Source organism: Nerophis lumbriciformis, linkage group LG26 (genome assembly GCF_033978685.3).
Source record: "Nerophis lumbriciformis linkage group LG26, RoL_Nlum_v2.1, whole genome shotgun sequence".
Taxonomy (NCBI): Eukaryota; Metazoa; Chordata; class Actinopteri; order Syngnathiformes; family Syngnathidae; genus Nerophis; species Nerophis lumbriciformis.
In genome coordinates, this window is record NC_084573.2 from 12,624,128 (window position 1) to 12,647,018 (window position 22,891).

Consider the following 22,891-nt stretch of genomic DNA (forward strand, 5'->3'; position numbering starts at 1 on the left):
CAAGAAAAGCATGAAGCTAGCTACCAGATACTTAGCTACATCCATGCAGAGTATTGCACGACTCCTGAGGGCGCCGTTGTTCTGCTCAATTACAGTCAAGAGTAGGAATGATGTTTGATAAGAAATTATCGAGTTCGAGCCTATTATCGAATCCTGTAATCGAACCGATTCCTTATCGATTCTCTTATCGAGTCCAGATAGGTTGTTGTATATGGAAAAAAAAACACAATATTTGGTTTAACAAAAGCTCACTTTTATTATATAAGAAAAAAATAAAATCTAATAAATAAATAAATATTGACTGTTACCTCCCTAAAAAAATAGAATAAAATAAATAAATATTGACTGTTGTTACCCAAAGTATATTAAGTGGGATTTTTCACAGAAACAAATATATACAGTAACACAAAAACAACCTGTCTCTGTGATCACTATAGGTGTATAAATAATAATATAGTGTTAAATAAAATCAGTCCTTTGGGCAAAAAACTGAAAATAATACAGCTCTCCAAAAAGTGCACTTCTGCTGCTATTTGACATAACTGTTTGCTATAATGCTTTGACATTTTTGCACTTTATTTCTTTATTGAAAGAAAATTCTATGAAGAGAAAAGTTGTTTGCAAATGTGGTTACAATGCTAAAAAATGAAAAGATAAAGCTAAAAAAAGAAATACACTATTGAGTTAACATTATTTCTTTTTAGGGGGAAATATGTGATGTTATGAGTTAGGGAATATAACAACTACACTACCCAGAATGCAACGGGAGTGAGGAGCATGCGCGGTAGCCCCGAAAAGTGTTGTTGCATGTCGCCACGCCGGCAGCTAAGAATGAGGTTATGAGCACGCTGTGAAAGTAAACGTCGAGAACTCAGCAAACACGCCTCGTCTGCATTATTTATAATTAGACAGACAACACATATACAGTGTGATTTTGTTTTGTTTACAAGAAAAGAAAAACAAAAGTTAAAAAAGGGAGATGTATGTTGTATATATATGTATGTGTTGCGGTTGCTTTAAGAACGTTGCGACAGCTGCCGTAAAGGAGGTGCGTTGCTAGCCTGGTTGCTATGTTTCCGGTTGGTCGTAAAAGTGTTCGTCATGTGTTTGTACCCTGCTCAAATCTCTCAGTAAAGTTATTCATTGGATTATACCTTTTGTTTTGAACTTTATTACACCTTGGAGCGCTTTTTCCGGTCCATTGTTTTTCCTGCTTTCGCTATCTGCGCCTAATGACTGAGCTACGTGACGTAATTTCTTGTGATGTCACACGGGGCATTTCTGGTCGAAACGGGATTTGTTCCCAGAACCAAAGAACCAACTCTTTTTCTTTACTACAGTGGTCTCGATAACGGGTACCGGTTCTCAAAAAGGGATTCGAGTCCGAGGACTCGGTTCTTTTCTTATCGAACAACCGGGAAAATCGGTTTCGAGTATCATCCCTAGTCAAGAGCCAGAGAGAATAAAAGTGGAACACGGCGGAAAAGTACAAACCTGTCGGTGAGAAAGGCACGGATGAGATCGTTGGCTTCCTGGGACATCTCCGCATCTTCTGGAAAGACGAGGGAGTTCTTGAAATTCATGATCTTCCCGTAGGTTCCAACCAAGGATTCGGTGTAGAAAGGAGTCTCCCCTGCGTGGGAAGATGAGAATTATTATCTGAGTATTGTACTTTTCGGACTATAAGGCGCACTTAAAATCCCTTAATTTTCTCAAAAAAATCGACAGTGCGCCTTATGTACGGAATAATTCTAGTTGTGCTTACGGACCTCGAAGCAATTTTATTTGGTACATGGTGTAATGATAAGTGTGACCAGTAGATGATGGTCACACATAAGAGATGTTGTGAGCTCAAACCCTGGCCGAGTCATACCAAAGACTATAAAAATGGGACCCATTACCTCCCTGCTTGGCACTCAGCATCAATGGTTGGAATTGGGGGTTAAATCAGCAAAAATGATTCCCGGGCGCGTCCACTGCTACTGCTCACTGCTCCCCTCACCTCCCAGGGGGTGATCAAGGGTGATGGGTCAAATGCAGAGAATAATTTCGCCACACCTAGTGTGTGTGTGACAATCATTGCTACTTTAACTTTAACTTTAATGTAATATGATGCAAGTAAACAACACCAAAACTTTAAATGTTCCATTGAAAATAAAGAACATTACACACGGCACTCAAAAATCTGTCAAAATGTTTTAGTATTCCTTTGAAGCCACACCGCTTGATGAATTGTCGGCCCATTACGGCTACCGTAGTCAGAGATACAAGTATTACTATGGTGTGTGTATAAGGACCGCAAAATGGCACCCATTAGCAGACAAATTATCTGGCGCTTTGTTTCACAATATTATGTAAAACAAACTTTTCTTACCTTCTGGTACCTGCTGATGTGTATTTGAGATCTGCATATGTTCTGAAAATTTGCGCACGTCCGCGACGATGCCGTAGTCTATAAGGTTCTTCTTTTTCACTATCTTCTTGTTATGGGACATTCATCCTCCGCTGTTGCCATTTCTAATATAAAGTAGCGTAAAGTTCTGACTAGGACTGGGCGATATGGCCTTTTTTAAATATCTCGATATTTTTAGGCCATGTCACGATAGACGATACACATCTGGATATTTTGCCTTAGCCTTGAATGAACACTTGATGCATATAATCACAGCAGTATGATGATTCTATGTGTCTACATTAAAACATTCTTCTTCATACTGCATTAATATATGCTCATTTTAAACTTTCATGCAGAGAGGGAAATCACAACTAAGTCAATTGAGCAAAAGTGTATTTATTAAACAGTTATTAAGCAGTGGCACAAACATTCATGTCATTTCCAAAACAGAAAGTGCAAGATTGTCAGAGACATTTTAAAACAAGCTATGAGTGCACTTTTGTGCATGATGTCACGAAGATGACATATCAAAACAACACTAAATTAAAGTGCACTTTTTGACAGAACGCCACTACAATAGTTTAAAACAAATAAAGTGCACTTTTGTGCATGATGTCACACAAGATATTTCAATAAGTGTCAAATAAAAATGAGCTGCATAATTGGAAATCAAATAGTGTATGTCCTTCGCTATGTGGTAGATTCCTGCGGATGTTATCTCCTTCTGTTGTTGACATTTTTTTCATACGTTGTTGATGTGGAAATGGTTGCCTCTGCATTTTGTTGGTGTGGCACCGGCCGGAGATGTTGACATGCGGAGTTTCAAGCACTCTTCATTCTCTAGCGGGTGACTTTTCAAATGATGCTACATATTAGCAGTAATGCTACTTTTTGTAGCAACGCTTTTGTCCCACACTTGACAAATTACGGTTGTCTGTTCGACATATTCCCACTTGAAGCCAAACCACCGCCAGATGATGGACCCCCTGCTGTTTTTCTTGGGAATTAATTCTTCCTTCATTTGTTACCAGATTCGCACCTTCTTTCTCTCGTATTACCACTCGCACCACAGCTAACGTTACCCATGCCGCTACCTCTCTGCTCCGCGAGGGCGTATACGTATGTGACGTATGTAAGAAGGTGCGCTTGTTTTATGTCTCTGTGAGAAGGAGATACAAGAAAGAGTGGGAAACGCATGCAGTGTAATGCCCGCAGCTAAAAGCAACTGCGTGAGAACGTATACTCGAATATCACGATATAGTCATTTTCTATATCGCACAGAGACAAACCCGCGATATATCGAGTATATTTGAAATATCGCCCAGCCCTAGTTCTAACTTATATCTCACTATGGAAACACTAACAGATACCAGTGTAGTGGGTTTACATAATTCACCCACAGAACTTTAGTTATTAGAGGATTCCGGTCGGACTGTTTTTCACGGGACACATTTCTGGCGTTGTTGTTGCACTCGAGAGCCACGGATGAGGAGATGCTGCTCCGTTATTGATTGAAGTAAAGTCTGAATGTCACTAAAACAGTTAGCTCCATCTTTTGACACTTTTTCCACGCCCGTCCTTGCACGCTACACCGCTACAACAAAGATGACAGGGAGAAGACGCTGCCGAAGGTTAGCCACGTAAATAAGATTAAGGCGCATCCTGAAGCAACGGTCAGAAAGCGGCTTGAAGATGATCTGTAAAACATCATCTATGCAACATTTTGACCAAAGAACCACCATTGCATGTTATGTAGACCACAAGGTGGGCAGCACGGTGGAACAGGGGTTAGTACATGTGGCTCGGGATCTTTCTGTGTGGAGTTTGCATGTTCTCCCCGTGACTGCGTGGGTTCCCTTCGGGTACTCCGGCTTCCTCCCACCTCCAAAGACATGCACCTGGGGATAGGTTGATTGGCAACACTAAATTGGCCCTAGTGTGTGAATGTGAGTGTGAATGTTTTCTGTCTATCTGTGTTGGCGACTTGTCCAGGGTGTACCCCTGCCTTCCGCCCGAATGCAGCTGAGATAGGCTCCAGCACCCCCCGCGACCCCAAAATGGACAAGCGGTAGAAAATGGATGGATGGATGGATAGATAGACCACAAGGAAGTGTTCTCAATTTAGAAAAAAATAATATAATGACCCTTTTAATGCGGCCTATAATTCGGTGTGCCTTTTGTATGAAAAAAAAACCTGACTGCACGCGCTCATCGGCAGTGCGCCTTATAATCCGGTGCGTAGGGATGATGTTTGATAAGAAATTATCGAGTTCGGGCCTATTATCGAATCCTCTTATCGAACCGATTCCTTATCGAAGCTCTTATCGAGTCCAGATAGATTGTTGCATATGGAAAAAAACACAATATTTGGTTTAACAAATCACTTCACATTTTCTCCTGCTCGCTACTATAGTATTACCATATCTGAGTTATTGTGCAGAAATGTAGGGAAATAACTACAAATGTGCGCTACATTCATTAACCGTGTTACAAAAAAGATCAATTAGACTGATACATAATGTTGGATATAGAGAACATACAAACACTTTATTTATTGAGTCAAAAATATTAAAGTTCGATGATTTGATAAAATTGCAAACAGCTAAAATGATGTGGAATTAAATGATGGAATGGATTAAGTAAAGATGTTAAACATTGTACTGATATGATCCAGTTTAAGAGGTTGTTCAATTTAATAGTGCTTACAAAGTACAAAGAAGAAGAATTATGAGAAATACTTTCAACCTTATTGAAAATAAGATATTCTTCATCTCAGTATATTAATAATGGCTGAATTAATTAATTACATATTAGAAAACTGTTGGATATACTAATTCACAGATATTTTATTATAAAAAGGTCAGTAAATGATGTATATATTTGTAAACGCTCTGAAGTGGGAAAGGGGTAAGATTGAATAAGCTTTACTTCTTCCTACTCCTGTAAAGTGAAATGATATGAAACTGTGATGTATTATGATGTGGTCGGATCATGTTTTGTTTAGTTCTGTTAGTTTTGAACTTCCTTAGTTGTTTTGTGCACTTCGGGGGTTTGTTTTAGTCACCATGGTTACTTATGATTTTCACCTGCCTTGTACGCGCACCTGTTTCTCATCAGAGACTCTATTTAAGCCTGCCTTTTCCGGTCACTCGTCGTGGCTTCATTGTTTGCATTTGCAACATTGGCATTCTGGTTTTCGAGTTCATGATTCCTGTGCTAAAGCTACCTTAGCTTCTAGTATTCCTGTGCTAAGTAAGTTTTTGCTTTAGCTTCTCGTGCGAACGGCACGCTTTCCTTTTGTTTCGTTCCTGTCTGTTGCAATGTGTATGATTTATGAGAAATGAATCATCTCCTACCAGCACGCTAGAGATGCGCGGTTTGCGGACACAACCGCGGAGTCCGCGGATAAACCGCGGGTCGGGCGGATAAAAATAGATTTTAAATAGATGCGGGCGGATGGCGGTTGAATCAATTCGGAAATATATATACATAGTTAAATGTTGTTACCCACATACGAAAAACGAGCAGCACTCTTTGAAACAGTCAATTATTAATCAGGCACCGCGTCCCAGCAACAAGTGGCGCAATTGAGCGCTCCTTCAGCACAGCAGGGCGCATTTTAGAGGCCAGGCGCTCTCGCATGAATCCTGGCACTGTAGATGCCATTTTATTCCTGCATAGTGCTAACAAAAAAAAAAGTAAGTAGACATACGGTTGGATATGTTAAACGAATTAGTCTACATTACCTATAGGCTATACCAAATAAGCCCATGTCTAACCTATATTGAGTTCGGTCAGCTAAATAATATTGGTGGTTACGTGTTGTTTGGGTGCACTACAATGCAAAGGAATTAAGGCAATTGCGTTGTTTATTGTGTTTTTTTCTATTCGAGATATACTACTGTGTGTTAATTATTTGGCCTCGCTTTCAAGTGAAGCGCATCTCCGATTGGCGACAATGTAAGGCTATTTAGCCTGCTTTGTTTGTCGCGACCGTCTATTTTCATTATAATTCAAGTTTGATGATAAAGTGCAGTCTGATGGGTTTGATTTCCCCCCTTCAGCTATTTGCCTTGGCCAATAAGTTGCAGGTAATTTGTTATTATTATTTATTTAATTTATTTTTGTTTAAATAGAGATTACATACATATGTTATTGTATAATTTAAGTTTGTGCGCGTGATTGACAGCGTAAGGCTTATGAGGCACATTTTTTATTTATTTTTTTATTTCAACTTAAAAACGTATGAGCCTATGCTTAGAACATAGGCTATGTGTTTATCTGTATTTTCCTGCCTGTCGTTGACAATGGAGATTGTCTGATATTTTGTCATGGCTGCAGATCAATCAATAAAGGTTCATCTTTGTCGCAAAATTGTTCACTGTTTCACTGTGCACCCCGCCCTCGTCCCTATTTGAGCATTATAACGTTAACAAGTTAATATTCATTGAAATAAATTCAGAACATTTTTTTTACCTAACGAAAATATAGGCCTAGTCTTTCTAAAACATTGTTTTAACTTCTTAAAAGCCTCGTTCTGCTTGCTGGAACTGCGCACACAAAGTGTGAGGAACGCACTCCTGATCTGAGGGCATTGGCAACAATAGTCAACACTTTCTTAATGGAAATGACAATAATATTATAATAATGATAAATAATATTATCACGCATTAATATATCTTAGCCACTAATGCGTGGCCAAGATATATTAATGCGTGGCACGCAGTCTCTGCTGCATTGGATCAGTCTCCTTTCTTTAACAGGCAAAAGGTTTATAACCTCACTAATGCCTTGCATCGTCTATATTTAAGGCTGAAACGACGCGTCGACGTAGTCGACGTCATCGGTTACGTAAATACGTCGACGTCGTTTTTATGCTTCGACGTGTCGCATATTTACGTCACACTGCCGTCATGGCGGAGCGCAAAGCAGATGATGCGAGCGGTGCGAGCGAGGGAAAAAAAGCACGCCAAAAGTCGTCAAAAGTGTGGTAGTATTTCAATAAACGGCCTAATAATGTTGTAGCGGTGAACAGCTGTCTCGTCAGCTGAAGCGCGAGCTCGCAACCGTGGCTGTTTAGCAACCAGCCAAACCCCACTTAATAAAATTATATTTTATCTTAGAGCACATCCGCATTCCTATTCACCTAGGCAACCCCAGGTAATGTATATAATTCGGCATTATTTCGGCCAGTCGGCTTATAAAATCAGAGCCGATCAGTTTACGTTCGCGCGCAGGTATAACGCGGGGCGCTCCTGTCTCATCTGCTGGTGCGCGAGCCCGGTAATTAGACCGCTGTGTCAAATCAAGGAGTACAAAAGACGCCAGCGCAGAGTGGAAAAAGGTTTAGTTCATTACAGAAAACCCAGAGTTGTGCCAAAAGTATGTAAGATTTAATATTTCTCTTCGTGGGTGTGGCGCACCTGTTGCGCTGGTGAGATGGGGGTGGGGGGTTGTGTGCATGTAGCGTGCTTAGTCTGGAGGCTAAATACACACAGTGTGTTATGTAACTGTTGTTTAGTGTTGATATTCTTTGCTTAGTTTGATAAATGTTGGAGCAGTTTGCTTCATCAGGAGGGTGAAGTCGCTCAATTTAAAGTGTTGGATTTAACTGTGTTGGTGAGGGCGTAGAAAAAGGGGCATTTTTCTACCAGTAGACAGCGTTTAAGATTGAGTGTTTCACTGCTAAATTAATAATATATTTATATTGAATATGGATTTTAAATATGTATCTAAATAGGTGGTTAATTGGTTAGGTATTTATGTATTTGCATATTGGGTTTTCTGTTGCATTTATCTATTGTGTTTCTGGTGTTAAATGTATTTTATATGTATCTTGGTGCATTTATGTTGAGACAATTTATTTAAAATCTGTTTTAACTTAAAGGGAAAAGATGTGTCCATTTTCTTGCACTTGTTTAATGGTTAAGAGTTTGATAGCCTAATTAATAGTTGTAAATTATGGGATTGATAATTGATTGATTTTTTACAGCATGTTAATCTTGTGGTGTTTTGTCCTTAAAGGTTTTTCACCTACTAAAGAAGCTAAAGGCTACTAAAGGCTACTAAAGGCTACTAAAGACAGCTAATGACAGCTAAAGAAACTAAAGTCTATTAACACTGCTAAAGACTGCTAAAAAGACTAAAGAAGAAAAAAGAAGCTGTTTCTTGGTTGGAAAAACTGTTGCAAACTAAAGGAAAATAAAAGGAAAAAGTAACTACGGTCTGGTCTTTTGAGTGAAATCCAGAAGCCACATTCAGCATTGGTACATCCCTTCAAGTGTGGGATAAGCACAGCGAAAAAAGCAAAACACTTGACAGTTGTTGCACAACGGCTATGAAGGAACATTTGAAAAGAAAACACCCGACAGCGTTCTTGCCATCACCATCAACTAGTCAATCGTCCGCGTGAGTATACGTTGTCATCATTACACAAAATCATGAATGTGTCATTTGTATCTGCGTTGTAAATTCATAAACTAAAACACTGTTTCGCTCTGAGAGGCGCGTTTGGCGTGCCTGTTCAGTGTTTACAAAGACGCGCTCCTCTTTAACGCTAACGTTAATTAGTTGTGCAAATACCTTTTACAACATTAACAGTTACATATACTATGTACAAACCAACAATTAATTTTCACTTTAATCATACTATCATTGTTGTGTTATTAAGCAAAATAAGCAATACTTTTACTTTTGTTGAAATGTTTACACTGTTACAGAATATTTCGTTTTGCACTTTTTTGTATTGGATGTTTATCTTTATTTTTGCACATTTTAAAGCAAAATAAGCAATACTTTTACTTTAGAAATGCTTATACTATTGCAGAATATTAAGATTTGCACTGGATGTTTACTTTTATATTTGCACATTAAAAAGCAAATAAGCTACTTTTAATTTTGTTAAATGTTAAAAGTTTTAAATATTTACATTGTTACAGAATATTTTGTCATGTTGTTGTCAATGTTGACTGAGTGGCCATACTTTTTTTTTTGTATATAAAAGTCATGCCTTTTGAAAAAACTGGCCAACATTTATTTTTTCATCTTCATTTTAAATAAAAAAAATAATCGGTAAAAGGAAAAATAATCTATAGATTAATCGAAAAAAAAAATCTATAGATTAACCGATTAATCGAAAAAATAATCTATAGATTAATCGATAGAAAAATAATCGTTAGCTGCAGCCTTATCTATATTAGATATATAACAACTGGCGGATGGCGGGCGGGTGTGGTTTTGATAAAATGTTGGTTCGGGTGGATGGCGGATGGATGACGACTTTTGTGATGCGGTTGCGGATGAAATAATTGCCTATCCGCGCATCTCTACTGCACGCTTTCGTCCGGAGCCGTCAGTTTTGCGTCCCGGGAACTAACCGCAGCACGCTGCACCCCACCGTGACAAATGACTGAGCTACGTGACGTCATTTCTTGTGATGTCACACGGGGCATTTCTTGTTGGGACGGGAATAAAGAACCAACTCTTTTTCTCTACTATAGTGGTCTCGATAACGGGTACCGGTTCTCAAAAAGGGATTCGAGTCCGAGGACTCGGTTCTTTTCTTATCGAACAACCGGGAAAACCGGTTTCGAGCATCATCCCTACCGGTGCGCCCTATGGTCCGGAAAATACGGTAAATGCAGATGATATGGCCGCACAAGAGGTAACTCACCTACGAACAGCTCATATAGAACGATGCCAACAGCCCACCAGTCGCACTCCCGTCCATAGTGACCTTCGCCACCCTGAGATTGGAGCACCTCAGGGGAGATGTAGTCGGGTGTGCCTACGGCGGTGTCAGAGTGCACCATGCCTGTCTTTGAACGCACAGAAAACACAATAAGTGGAAAGAAAGAAATTACATTTAAGGGATGTTTTTGAAAGGGTGGCAAAGCCTCCTGATGTTAAAAAAAAAAGCTGTGATTTAGTGTCATATCCAAACACTAGATGGTGCAGTTGAGCTATTAAAAAGGCTGTCAAACCTCCTGTGGGGTTGAGAACACTCAAAAGATGGCAACTTACAGAATCCATCTTCATGCACGTGCCAAAGTCAGCCAGCTTGAGGTGTCCGTGCTGGTCGAGCAGCATGTTGTCTGGTTTGATGTCGCGGTGGATGAAACCCATTGAGTGGATGGCATCCAGGCCCAGCACTACCTCGGCCGTGTAGAAGCGAACCCACTTCTCCGGTAGGTCGTAATTCATGGTGAGGTTGACCATGTCACCACCCGGCATGAACTCCATCGCCATGTAGAGGTGACGGTCATCTTGGAAGGCACAGCACAGCTATGAAAGACACACACACACACACACACACACACACACGTTACACGTTTGTGCAGCTGTTTATTTTGAACCCACCACTAGTGCACATTGCAACTATACTGCAAGTGATAAACACATTAGTGTTAATTTGTTTAAAAGGCAAATGATGTCTTCTGGGGTTTTTATACAGCTTTAAGGATGAATTAAAGCAGGGGTGTCAAAGTCATTTTAGCTCAGGGGCCGCATGGAGGAAAATCTGTGCACACGCGGGCCGGACTATTAAAACCATGGCATTAAAACTAAAAAATAAAGACAACTTCAGATTGTTTTCTTTGATTTACTTTGGCCAAAAATAGAGCAAACACATTCTGAAAATATTACAATAAAAATATAGAAAAAAGTACCGTGAAGGAAAGAAGAAAGTGAATGAATGTTTATAACTGAGTACATTTATATATGCATAAAAATGTGTTTTCTTTTGTATCATTTTAACAAATTAAGTAACGTTCATGACAACCTTTTTTCCAAAACACTATATAGAATGTGAGATATAACGGGATTTATTTGTTTTCAAAACGGTTACAAAAAAAGGTGGACTCCAAAAATGTACTGTGGGACCCCGTTTTTATGACTTGATGGGGTCCCTGGGTCCTAGCGCCAACACTGATGGAGTATTGGTGCGTGCAAAACAGCAGCAGGTGGCTGTGGCCTGCGGGCCTGGTTTAATACTAATCAAATATCATCCCGGGGGCCATAGGTCATTCATGCCTTGACTTTTGCACTGAGGAATTAAAGGGATAGAATTAGAGATGTCCGATATTATCGGCCTGCCGATATTATCGGCCGATAAATGCGTTAAAATGTAATATCGGAAATTATCGGTATCGTTTTTTTTATTATCAGTATCGTTTTTTAATTTTTTTTTTATTTAATCAACATAAAAAACACAAGATACACTTACAATTAGTGCACCAACCCAAAAAATCTCCCTCTCCCATTTACACTCATTCACACAAAAGGGTTGTTTCTTTCTGTTATTAATATTCTGGTTCCTACATTATATATCAATATATATCAATACAGTCTGCAAGGGATACAGTCCGTAAGCACACATGATTGTGCGTGCTGCTGGTCCACTAATAGTACTAACCTTTAACCGTTAATTTTACTAATTTTCATTAATTACTAGTTTCTATGTAACTGTTTTTATATTGTTTTACTTTCTTTTTTATTCAAGAAAATGTTTTTAATTTATTTATCTTATTTTATCAATTTTTTAAAAAAGTACCTTATCTTCACCATACCTGGTTGTCCAAATTAGGCATATATCGGTTGATATCGGTATCGGTTGATATCGGTATCGGTAATTAAAGAGTTGGACAATATCGGATATCGGCAAAAAGCCATTATCGGACATCCCTAGATAGAATGGCTTTCTATTTGTATAATTAATCATTTAAAGAACATCAAACTGGTCTTATTGAATGAATACCATTTTTAACATGCAAATAAACCATTTAGAGCAGAGGTCTTCACCAGGTGGTACGTGATGCCAAAGGGGTCAGCAGAGGTACTGCAGGGGGGGTTAGTGAAATCGTTTTTTGATTACACTTTAAAAAAAAAAAAAACTTCACTGCAAAAAGTCAGTGTTCAAAAACAAGAAAAAAAAATTACTACTATTTTATTTGAACTAAGCAAAATTATCTGCCAATAGAACAAGAAAATTCGGCTTGTCAAGACTTTCCAAAACAAGTAAAATTAGCTAACCTCAATGAACCCAAAAATACCTTAAAATAAGTATATTCTCACTAATAACAAGTGCACTTTTCTTGGTAGAAAAAAAATGAGACCTTTTTGCTCAATATGTTGAAAAATATTCTTAAATGAAGTAAATGCTAGTGTCATTATCTTGACATAATGATAAAAAAGCAGTTTTATACTTATGAGTGTTGATGACACAGCTTTGCAACAGTTGATATTCTAGTTTCAAGCATGTTTTACTCAATATAGGTCATCACATCTCAGCTACATGCTGTAATATCTTACTGAGATCATTTAGGACCAAAACCCTTAAAACAAGTAAAACACTCTAATATAAAATCTGCTTAGTGAGAAGAATTATCTTATCCGACAAAAAATAAGCAAATATCACCCTTATTTGAGATATTTCATCTTACTTAAATTTCAGTTTTTGCAGTGTTTATATTCCCATGCAATTTTTACACAATTTGAAATGTTTTTAAATACACATGCCGGAGTGCAGTTGCAGTGAATATGAACATGAATAATTATATTATATCCATATCAGCATTTAAGATAGCTAGCGATTAGCGCTCTAGTTGCCACCTTGCAATGAGCCTCCCTAGCTTCCAGCTGGCAATTAGCAAGCTGGTGGCCAGCTCGCAATTGGTGTGCCAGCGATTAGCCACATTATAGTGTATTATTTGAACATTAAATTATTGCACAACAACAAGGTACTTTTAGGACTGTTTTAATTTAAAATACAATTGTATACTATATAAACAGTAGGGAATTAATTCATATGGCCCCATTCCTGGGTGTATCTCACTAGAGAGGAAGGGGGGTTAATCATTTTGCAATACAGTCTGCTGAAGATGATGGAAAGCGCCACTCTACATAGCAATTGACGCTGTGGTCAAAGTTGGAATTGCCACAAAACACATATCCAATACTATTGACATGTGGCGGCTAAAGTAGTTTCATGTGCCAGGTAAACCGTAACTAATGGGGCCATATGAATCGCCTTCCTACTTCACAAGTAGGGGGTCCCTGCTCTGTCTCTCCTTCAGTTTGGGGGTCCTTGGCCTGGAAGACCCCTGATTTAGACGGTAGACTTAGTAACTATACAAACAACACTGCAAAAACTGAAATCTGAGTAAGATGAAATATCTCAAATAAGGGTGATATTTGCTTATTTTCTGTCTGATAATATAATTCTTCTCACTAAGCAGATTTTATGTTTGAGTGTTTTACTTGTTTTAAGGGTTTTGGTCCTAAATTATCTCAGTAAGATATTACAGCTTGTTGCTGAGATTTGATGACCTATATTGAGTAAAACATGCTTGAAACTAGAATATCAACTGATGCAAAGCTGTGTCATCAACACTCACAAGTATAAAACTACTTTTTTAAAGTAATAAATTCTTATTTCAAGCATGAAAAAAAAATCATGACTTTGACACAATTGTGTCTCATATTAAAACAGATGACAGCCAAATAGACTTTGCTGTTTTATTTTCAATGAAGCAATAGAAAATGCGTACTCATATAGTAGTACAGTTGTTATTAGTGAGAATATACTTATTTTAAGGTATTTTTGGGTTCATTGAGGTTAGCTAATTAGGAACCGCAATGTCCCTTTGGGACAGAGGACCCTATTGTATTTGTAAGGTTTTATTATTATTATTCTGCCGCCTTTTTGAGTTGTAATTTGACCCCCTTAACATGCTTCAAAACTCACCATATTTGACACACACATCAGGACTGGCAAAAATTGCCATCTAATAAAAAACCAAACCCCAAAACTCAAAATTGCTCTCTAGCGCCCCCTCGGAAAAAACACAGACAAAACTGCTTGTAACTTCCAGTAGGAATGTCGTAGAGACATGAAAACAAAAACCTCTAAGTAGATCTGACTTAGACCTAGATTTCATACATTGACATCCTTCAGCAAAAATCAACAGGAAGTTGGCAATTCCCCCTTCAAAACAAAAGTTTTGTAAAAACAGTCACTTTTGCCTCTTTGAGCTGTAATTTGACCCCCCTTAACATGCTTCAAAACTCACCAAACTGGACACACACATCAGGACTTGCAAAAATTGCGATGTAATAAAAAAAACCCAACCCCAAAACTCAAAATTGCGCTCTAGCGCCCCCTAAGAAGAAAACACAGTCACAACTGCTCCTAGGAAGAAAACTCAGACAAAACTGCCTGTAACTTCCAGTAGGACTGTCTTAGAGACATGAAACAAAAACCTCTATGTAGGTCTCACTTAGACCTACATTTCATACACTGACAAACCCCAGCAAAAATCAACAGGAAGTATGCAATCCCCCTTCAAAACAAAAGTTGTTATTATTATTATACCGCCGCCTCTTTGAGCTGTAATTTGACCCCCTTAACATGCTTTAAAACTCACCATATTTGACACACACATCAGGACTGGCAAAAATTGCGATCTAATCAAAAAAACCTAGCCCCAAAACTCAAAAATGTGCTCTAGCGGCCCCTAGGAATAAAACACAGACAAAACTGCTCCTAGGAAGAAAACACAGACAAAACTGACTGTAACTTCCAGTAGGAACGTCTTAGAAACATGAAACAAAAACCTCTATGTAGGTCTTACTTAGACCTACATTTCAAATACTGACAACCCCCAGCAAAAATCAACAGGAAGTTTGCAATCCCCCCTTCAAAACAAAAGTTGTTATTATTATTATACCGCCGCCTCTTTGAGCTGTAATTTGACCCCCTTAACATACTTTAAAACTCATCATATTTGAGACACACATCAGGACTGGCAAAAATTGCGATCTAATCAAAAAAACCTAGCCCCAAAACTCAAAAATGCGCTCTAGCGGCCCCTAGGAATAAAACACAGACAAAACTGCTCCTAGGAAGAAAACACAGACAAAACTGCCTGTAACTTCCAGTAGGAACGTCTTAGAGACATGAAACAAAAACCTCTATGTAGGTCTTACTTAGACCTACATTTCAAATATTGACAACCCCCAGCAAAAATCAACAGGAAGTTTGTTATTCCCCCTTCAAAACAAAAGTTTTGTAAAAACCGGTCACCTTTTTTCAAACATTATCTCCTCTGAGCTCGTTTGTCGTGTCGGCTTCAAACTAGCACAGGAGAGAGATTGAACCCTTCTGATTAAAAGTTGACCAAAGAGTTTTAATTACTGCTCCGGTTTGGATTTTATGTGCCGTCAAAGTCGGTCCTGTCCATCGCTGCTTGCAGCTTTAATTTGACTTGTTTTGGAAAGTCTTGACAAGCCAAATTTGCTTGTTCTATTGGCAGATAATTTTGCTCAGTTCAAATAAAATACCCCTCATTTTTGTATTTTTTTTTCTTGTTTGTGAGCACTGACTTTTTGCAGTGAAGGCATACAGTGTAAACTGACTTGTACTTAATTGAGGGATTTTGACTCCACCACAATTAGACTTCGGTGAGTGTTAGAATAAGCATGATACAAATGTACATGTATTCACCTGCACCACCCAGGGGCTGTTCGAGAAGGCCATGATGTGCCTCTCCTCCCAGAAGAAAGCCGAGTCCGACCGCTTGATCATCTCAAATTTGTTGAGCTGCTTCATGGCGTAAACCTTGCGAGAGGCCTTGTGTCGCACCTACAACAGAGGCAGGGGAGGGGGGGAAAGACGTTAAAGGGGAACATTATCACAATTTCAGAATTGTTAAAACCATTAAAAATCAGTTCCCAGTGGCTTATTATATTTTTCGAAGTTTTTTTCAAAATTTTACCCATCACGCAATATCCCTAAAAAAAGCTTCAAAGTGCCTGATTTTAACCATCGTTATATACACCCGTCCATTTTCCTGTGACGTCACATAGTGAAGCCAACACAAACAAACATGGCGGGAAGAACAGCAAGCTATAGCGACATTAGCTCGGATTCAGACTCGGATTTCAGTGGCTAAAGCGATTCAACAGATTACGCATGTATTGAAACGGATGGTTGTAGTGTGGAGGCAAGCAGCGAAAACGAAATTGAAGAAGAAACTGAAGCTATTGAGCCATATCGGTTTGAACCGTATGCAAGCGAAACCGACGAAAACGACACGACAGCCAGCGACACGGGAGAAAGCGAGGACGAATTCGGCGATCGCCTTCTAACCAACGATTGGTATGTGTTTGTTTGGCATTAAAGGAAACTAACAACTATGAACTAGGTTTTCAGCATATGAAATACATTTGGCAACAACATGCACTTTGAGAGTGCAGACAGCCCAATTTTCATCAATTAATATATTCTGTAGACATACCCTCATCCGCGCTCTTTTCCTGAAAGCTGATCTGTCCAGTTTTGGAGTTGATGTCAGCAGGCCAGGGAAGCTAGGGTCGATAGGGGGTTTAGCTCGCTCGTCTGCGGGAACAAACTGCCGCCATTGCTTGCCGTGCTACCGAGGTCTTTTGTCCCTGAATTGCTCACACACTCCGGCAGATTCAATGGAGGTCTGGCGGGAGATTTCTTTGACTTTATCGTTGGAAATGCATCTGCTTTGAGTGTCGTAGGATATCCACACATTCTTGCCATCTCTGTTGTAACATAGCTTTCGTCGGTAAAGTGTGCGGAACAAACGTCCAATTTCTTGCCATTTTCGCATCTTTGGGCCACTGGTGCAACTTGAATCCGTCCCTGTTCGTGTTGTTACACCCGCCGACAACACACCGACGAGGCATGATGTCTCCAAGGTACGGAAAACAGTCGAAAAAACGGGAAATAACAGAGCTGATTTGACTCGGTGTTTGAGAAAATGGCGGATTGCTTCCCGATGTGACGCCACGTTGTGACGTCATCGCTCTGAGAGCGAATATTAGAAAGGCGTTTAATTCGCCAAAATTCACCCATTTAGAGTTCGGAAATCGGTTAAAAAAAAATATATGGTCTTTTTTCTGCAACATCAAGGTATATATTTACGCTTACATAGGTCTGGTGATAATGTTCCCCTTTAAAGAAACGAGCGTACCAGAACAATGTCACCGGGATCGAGAAAACACGAGCGCCAGAGAAAGAGACGCGAGGTCACAATTAAGGCACAAGTCTGGAGAACGACAAGCTGACACACGCCCCCCCCAACCCCCTCTCTATTATTATGTTCTCCCACACTTTGCTCCTGTCTGGACATGTTTGCCCAACAAAACACTCAAGCATGTAGTGTCACATAAGAAGGCCTTGTGAATAGGTTTGAAGCTTCACAAATTAGGTAGACTAACCATTTTTCATGTGTCTGACCAAACACACAAACTCCCTGAGCATTCGGTGGACCACATGCACTGCAAAAACTGAAATCTACGTAAGATTAAATATCTCAAATAAGGGTGATATTTGCTTAATTTCTGTCTGATAAGATAATTCTTCTCACTAAGCAGATTTTATGTTAGAGTGTTTTACTTGTTTTAAGGGTTTTGGTCCTAAATGATGTCAGTAAGATATTACAGCTTCTTGCTGAGATGTTATGACCTATATTGAGTAAAACATACTTGAAACTAGAATATCAACTGTTGCAAATATATTATTCTGTACACAAATTATGTATATATTCGTATATATGTTAGATTTTTTTATCGCTATATTAGTCTATTTATACCTGCATTGTCCTTTCCATCCTTACACTTTCCATCATTGTAACTGAGCTACTGTGTTGAACAATTTCCCTTGTGGATCATTAAAGTTTATTTAAGTCTAATTCATCAAGATCTCACCAGCTGCACTTCTCCATAAGCTCCTCTTCCGATCAGCTTCACCTTTTCGAAGTCTTCCAACTTGACCTGCAGCTCGCGCAGATGGCTCACTGCCTTTTCATCTGCGAGGAGAGATGTGCGCGTTACCATGGCGATACAACGGTCAAGTTTCAATCATTGTGGTTAAAAGAAGAGGATCAGCTGTTAAAATCTGGGCTTTCATTGCACTAATGCTGTGTTTTTCAACCTTTTTTGAGCCAAGACACATTTTTTGCGTTGAAAAAATCCAGAGGCACACCACCAGCAGACATCATTAAAAAAACGAAACTCAGTTGACAGTAAAAAGTCGTTGTCACAATTGTTGGGTATGACTTTTAACCATAACCAAGCATGCATCACTATACTGTAGCTTTTGTCTCAAAGTAGGTGTACTGTCACCACCTGTCACATCACGCCATGACTTATTTTGACTTTTTTGCTGTTTTCCTGTGTGTAGTGTTTTAGTTCTTGTCTTGCGCTCCTATTTTGGTGACTTTTTCTCTTTTTTTGGTATTTTCCTGTAGCAATCCAATCCAATCCACTTTACTTATATAGCACATTTAAACAACACAAATGTTTCCAAAGTGCTGCACAACAATATTAAAAACAATATTCAAATATTATCCTTAGCTCCACCAATGACTGAATAAAAAAATTAAAAAAATAAATATAAAACCAATATAAAAACAATGTAAAAATAAATATGATTAAAAACGATTTTAAAGGGTAAAACCAATTAAAACAGTAAATAGAAATCAAAATTTAAAAAAAAACACAGAGGACAACAGAGGACAGAGGACCACACAACTCACGTAGTGTTAAAAGCCAAAGAATAAAAGTGGGTCTTAAGACGAGACTTAAAACACTCCACTGTGGGAGCAGTTTGAACACGGAGGGGCAGAGTGTTCCAGAGACTAGGGCCGACCACAGAGGCCCTGTCTCCCCTGGATTTAAGTCTGGTCTTGGGCACCGCCAGCTGGAGCTGGCTCTCGGACCACAGAGCGTGCGCAGGTGTGTAAATTTGGATGAGGTCCGAGATATAATGAGGTGCCAGTCCATGTAAAGCTTTAAAAGCTAACAGCAAGGTTTTAAAATCAACTCTAAAATGAACAGGGAGCCAGTGTAAACTCTCAAGAATTGGGGTTATATGCTGGCGTTTCCTGGCCCCTGTTAAAAGTCATGCTGCCGCGTTCTGGACTAACTGCAACCGGGAGAGAGTTTTTTGGCTTATGCCAGCATAAAGTGCATTGCAGTAGTCCAGGCGACTTAAAATAAAAGCATGCTCGACTTGCTCAAAAAGGTTAAAAGAAAAAAACCTTTGCTAAAAGACGAAGATGATAAAAACACGATTTTAAAACGCCATTGACTTGTGTGTCAAGTTTAAAATGGCTGTCTATAGTGACGCCAAGGCTGGTGACTTTGGGACGCACATCATTTTGCAATGGGCCGACCCAAAAACTAAAATTTCCGTTTTTCCCTCATTCATTATTAAAAAATTCTGGGGGGCTAACCAAGCCTTGTAGCAGTTTCATGTCTTCCTTTGAATCTACTTTGTTTTAGCAATCAAGTATATTTCAGTTGTTTTCATCCTTCTTTATGGGGACATTGATTGTCATGTCATGTTCGGACATACATTGTGGACGCCGTCTTTGCGCCACTGTAAGTCTTTGCTGTCGTCCAGCATTCTGATTTTTTTTTACTTTGCAGCCAGTTCAGTTTTAGTTTAGTTCTGCATAGCCATCCCTAAGCTTTAATGCCTTTTCTTAGGGGCACTCACCTTTTGTTTATTTTTGGTTTAAGCATTAGACACCTCCCGCTGTTTCCGACATCTACAAAGCAATTAGCTACCGGCTGCCACCTACTGATATGGAAGAGTATTACACGGTTACTCTGCCAAGCTCTAGACAGCACCGACACTCAACAACAACACATCATTTGCAAATTATAATTACTGGTTTGCAAAAAATAATTTTTAACCCAAATAGGTGAAATTAGATAATCTCCCACGGCACACCAGACTGTATCTCACGGCACACGAGTGGTTGAAAAACACTGCACTAATGAATGCGACCTTGATATTGGAGTGGAAAGATGAGTGAAGTACACACGTCTTGCTGGTACAAACAGAAATGTAACAATTGTATATTTTCATCAACAAAGCAGCTCTTACATCGACTCAAAAAGGTTTCAATGTTCTTGTTCTTCCGTAGAGCAGGGTAGTTGAGGTCATGGGCCAAGGCATTTATGGAATCCTGCGGGGAAAACAGAAAAACAGTTAAAGGGGAACATTATCACAATTTCAGAATTGTTAAAACCATTAAAAATCAGTTCCCAGTGGCTTATTATATTTTTCGAAGTTTTTTTCAAAATTTTACCCATCACGCAATATCCCTAAAAAAAGCTTCAAAGTGCCTGATTTTAACCATCGTTATAAACACTCGTCCATTTTCCTGTGACGTCACATAGTGAAGCCAACACAAACAAACATGGCGGAAAGAACAGCAAGCTATAGCGACATTAGCTCGGATTCAGACTCGGATTTCAGCGGCTTAAGCGATTCAACAGATTACGAATGTATTGAAACGGATGGTTGTAGTGTGGAGGCAGGTAGCGGAAACGAAATTGAAGAAGAAACTGAAGCTATTGAGCCATATCGGTTTGAACCGTATGCAAGCGAAACCGACGAAAACGACACGACAGCCAGCGACACGGGAGAAAGCGAGGACGAATTCGGCGATCGCCTTCTAACCAACGATTGGTATGTGTTTGTTTGGCATTAAAGGAAACTAACAACTATGAACTAGGTTTACAGCATATGAAATACATTTGGCAACAACATGCACTTTGAGAGTGCAGACAGCCCAATTTTCATCAATTAATATATTCTGTAGACATACCCTCATCCGCGCTCTTTTCCTGAAAGCTGATCTGTCCAGTTTTGGAGTTGATGTCAGCAGGCCAGGGAAGCTCGGGTGATAGGGGGTTTAGCTCGCTCGTATGCGGGAACAAACCGCCGCCATTGCTTGCCGTGCTACCGGGGTCCTTTGTCCCTGAATTGCTCACACACTCCGGCAGATTCAATGGGGGTCTGGCGGCAGATTTCTTTGACTTTATCGTTGGAAATGCATCTGCTTTGAATGTAGCAGGATATCCACACATTCTTGCCATCTCTGTCGTAGCATAGCTTTCGTCGGTAAAGTGTGCGGAACAAACGTCCAATTTCTTGCCACTTTCGCATCTTTGGGCCACTGGTGCAACTTGAATCCGTCCCTGTTCGTGTTGTTACACCCTCCGACAACACACCGACGAGGCATGATGTCTCCAAGGTACGGAAAACAGTCGAAAAAAACGGAAAATAACAGAGCTGATTTGACTCGGTATTTGAGAAAATGGCGGATTGCTTCCCGTTGTGACGTCATCGCTCCGAGAGCGAATATTAGAAAAGCGTTTAATTCACCAAAATTCACCCATTTAGAGTTCGGAAATCGGTTAAAAAATATATGGTCTTTTTTCTGCAACATCAAGGTATATATTGACGCTTACATAGGTCTGGTGATAATGTTCCCCTTTAAACATGATGAAAAGAAGACACTAAACATGGGGAAGGTAAAGAACATTTTAATGTACAATATAAATGATGGCCGACGATATTTTAATACTGTGATAATGTATGTCAAGGACACATTCGGTGTGTGTCCCGCAAATTTGACATCGACAAGTGGAGGAAGGTGACTTCAACATAACGTATCGTCCTTGTGATGGACACTACGTTAATCTCCAGTGCAGATTTGAAATTACTAAGCATTAAGAGTGTAACGGTACGTGTATTTGTATTGAACCGTTTCGGTACGGGGGGTTTCGTTCGGAACGGAGGTGCACCAAACGAGTTTCCACACGGACATATTAAGTAGCGTACCACACGTTGTGTAAACAATGCACACCGAGGCACAACACGCGGCATGCTAGCAATGACCGGGCTACGACAACATGTAAAAGCCAGAGCTGGAAGACCTTCCTGCCTCGTTTGGGAAAACTTCGGCTTCGCAGTGCGATACAACAATGGAGGACGAGAGGTGGACAAAGCAAAAGCGGTTTGCCGACATTGTTCAGCAGCACTAGGGTATGCTTCTGACAACACGTCAAACATGCTAACCCATTTGAAGCGGCACCACCCCCAAGTGAACATCGCTTCAACGAAGAGAAATACGAGCATGGTGCAAACACAGCTCCCCACCGCATTCAAGCAGCCTCTCCTCGGCGAGTCAGGCAGGGCTAAAGCAATAACAAATATTTTTATAGCAGCAGATTTAAGACCATATTGCATTAAAAACTAGATTTTGACCCACTTCTATGGTGGAAGAACAATGAGCCCATATACTGTATCCTCTTACTGCCAAGTTAGCCAGGGACTACCTCGCCATACCTGCTACCTCCATGCCCAGCGAAAGGGTATTTTCCACAGCTGGAGACACAGGTCTGCTCTTTCTGCAGACAATGTGGATAAACTGATTTTTCGGGCAAAAAACATGAAGATTGAGTGAAAGGCTGGGAGAAAAAAAAAAAAAAATCTGAGGCTGAGTTGACTTGAAACTGTTTAATGTTGCACTTTTTATACGTAGAAGACAAGTTTTGTCATTATATTTAATCTGAGCAACAACTTGCAGCAGTTTAATGTTGCACTTTATATGTAGAAAGGTTTTGTTAAGAAACCAATTCTGAGCCTTAACTTATTTAGTTTTATTT

At 39.6% G+C, this 22,891-nt stretch overlaps 1 protein-coding gene across 1 annotated transcript in view; it reads right to left on the reverse strand.

Annotated features, from left to right (window-relative positions):
• The window catches only part of LOC133623885 (rho-associated protein kinase 2-like), a 123,120-nt gene that overhangs the window by 79,074 nt on the left and 21,155 nt on the right, over positions 1–22,891 (reverse strand). The window contains exons 2-7 of the mRNA XM_061987352.2: positions 20,319–20,400; positions 18,131–18,231; positions 15,897–16,034; positions 10,418–10,678; positions 10,068–10,212; positions 1,495–1,633 (exon numbers count right to left, since the gene is read on the reverse strand). Of these exons, the coding sequence (XP_061843336.2) occupies positions 1,495–1,633; positions 10,068–10,212; positions 10,418–10,678; positions 15,897–16,034; positions 18,131–18,231; positions 20,319–20,400 (866 nt within the window). The remainder of the gene's footprint in view (positions 1–1,494; positions 1,634–10,067; positions 10,213–10,417; positions 10,679–15,896; positions 16,035–18,130; positions 18,232–20,318; positions 20,401–22,891) is intronic.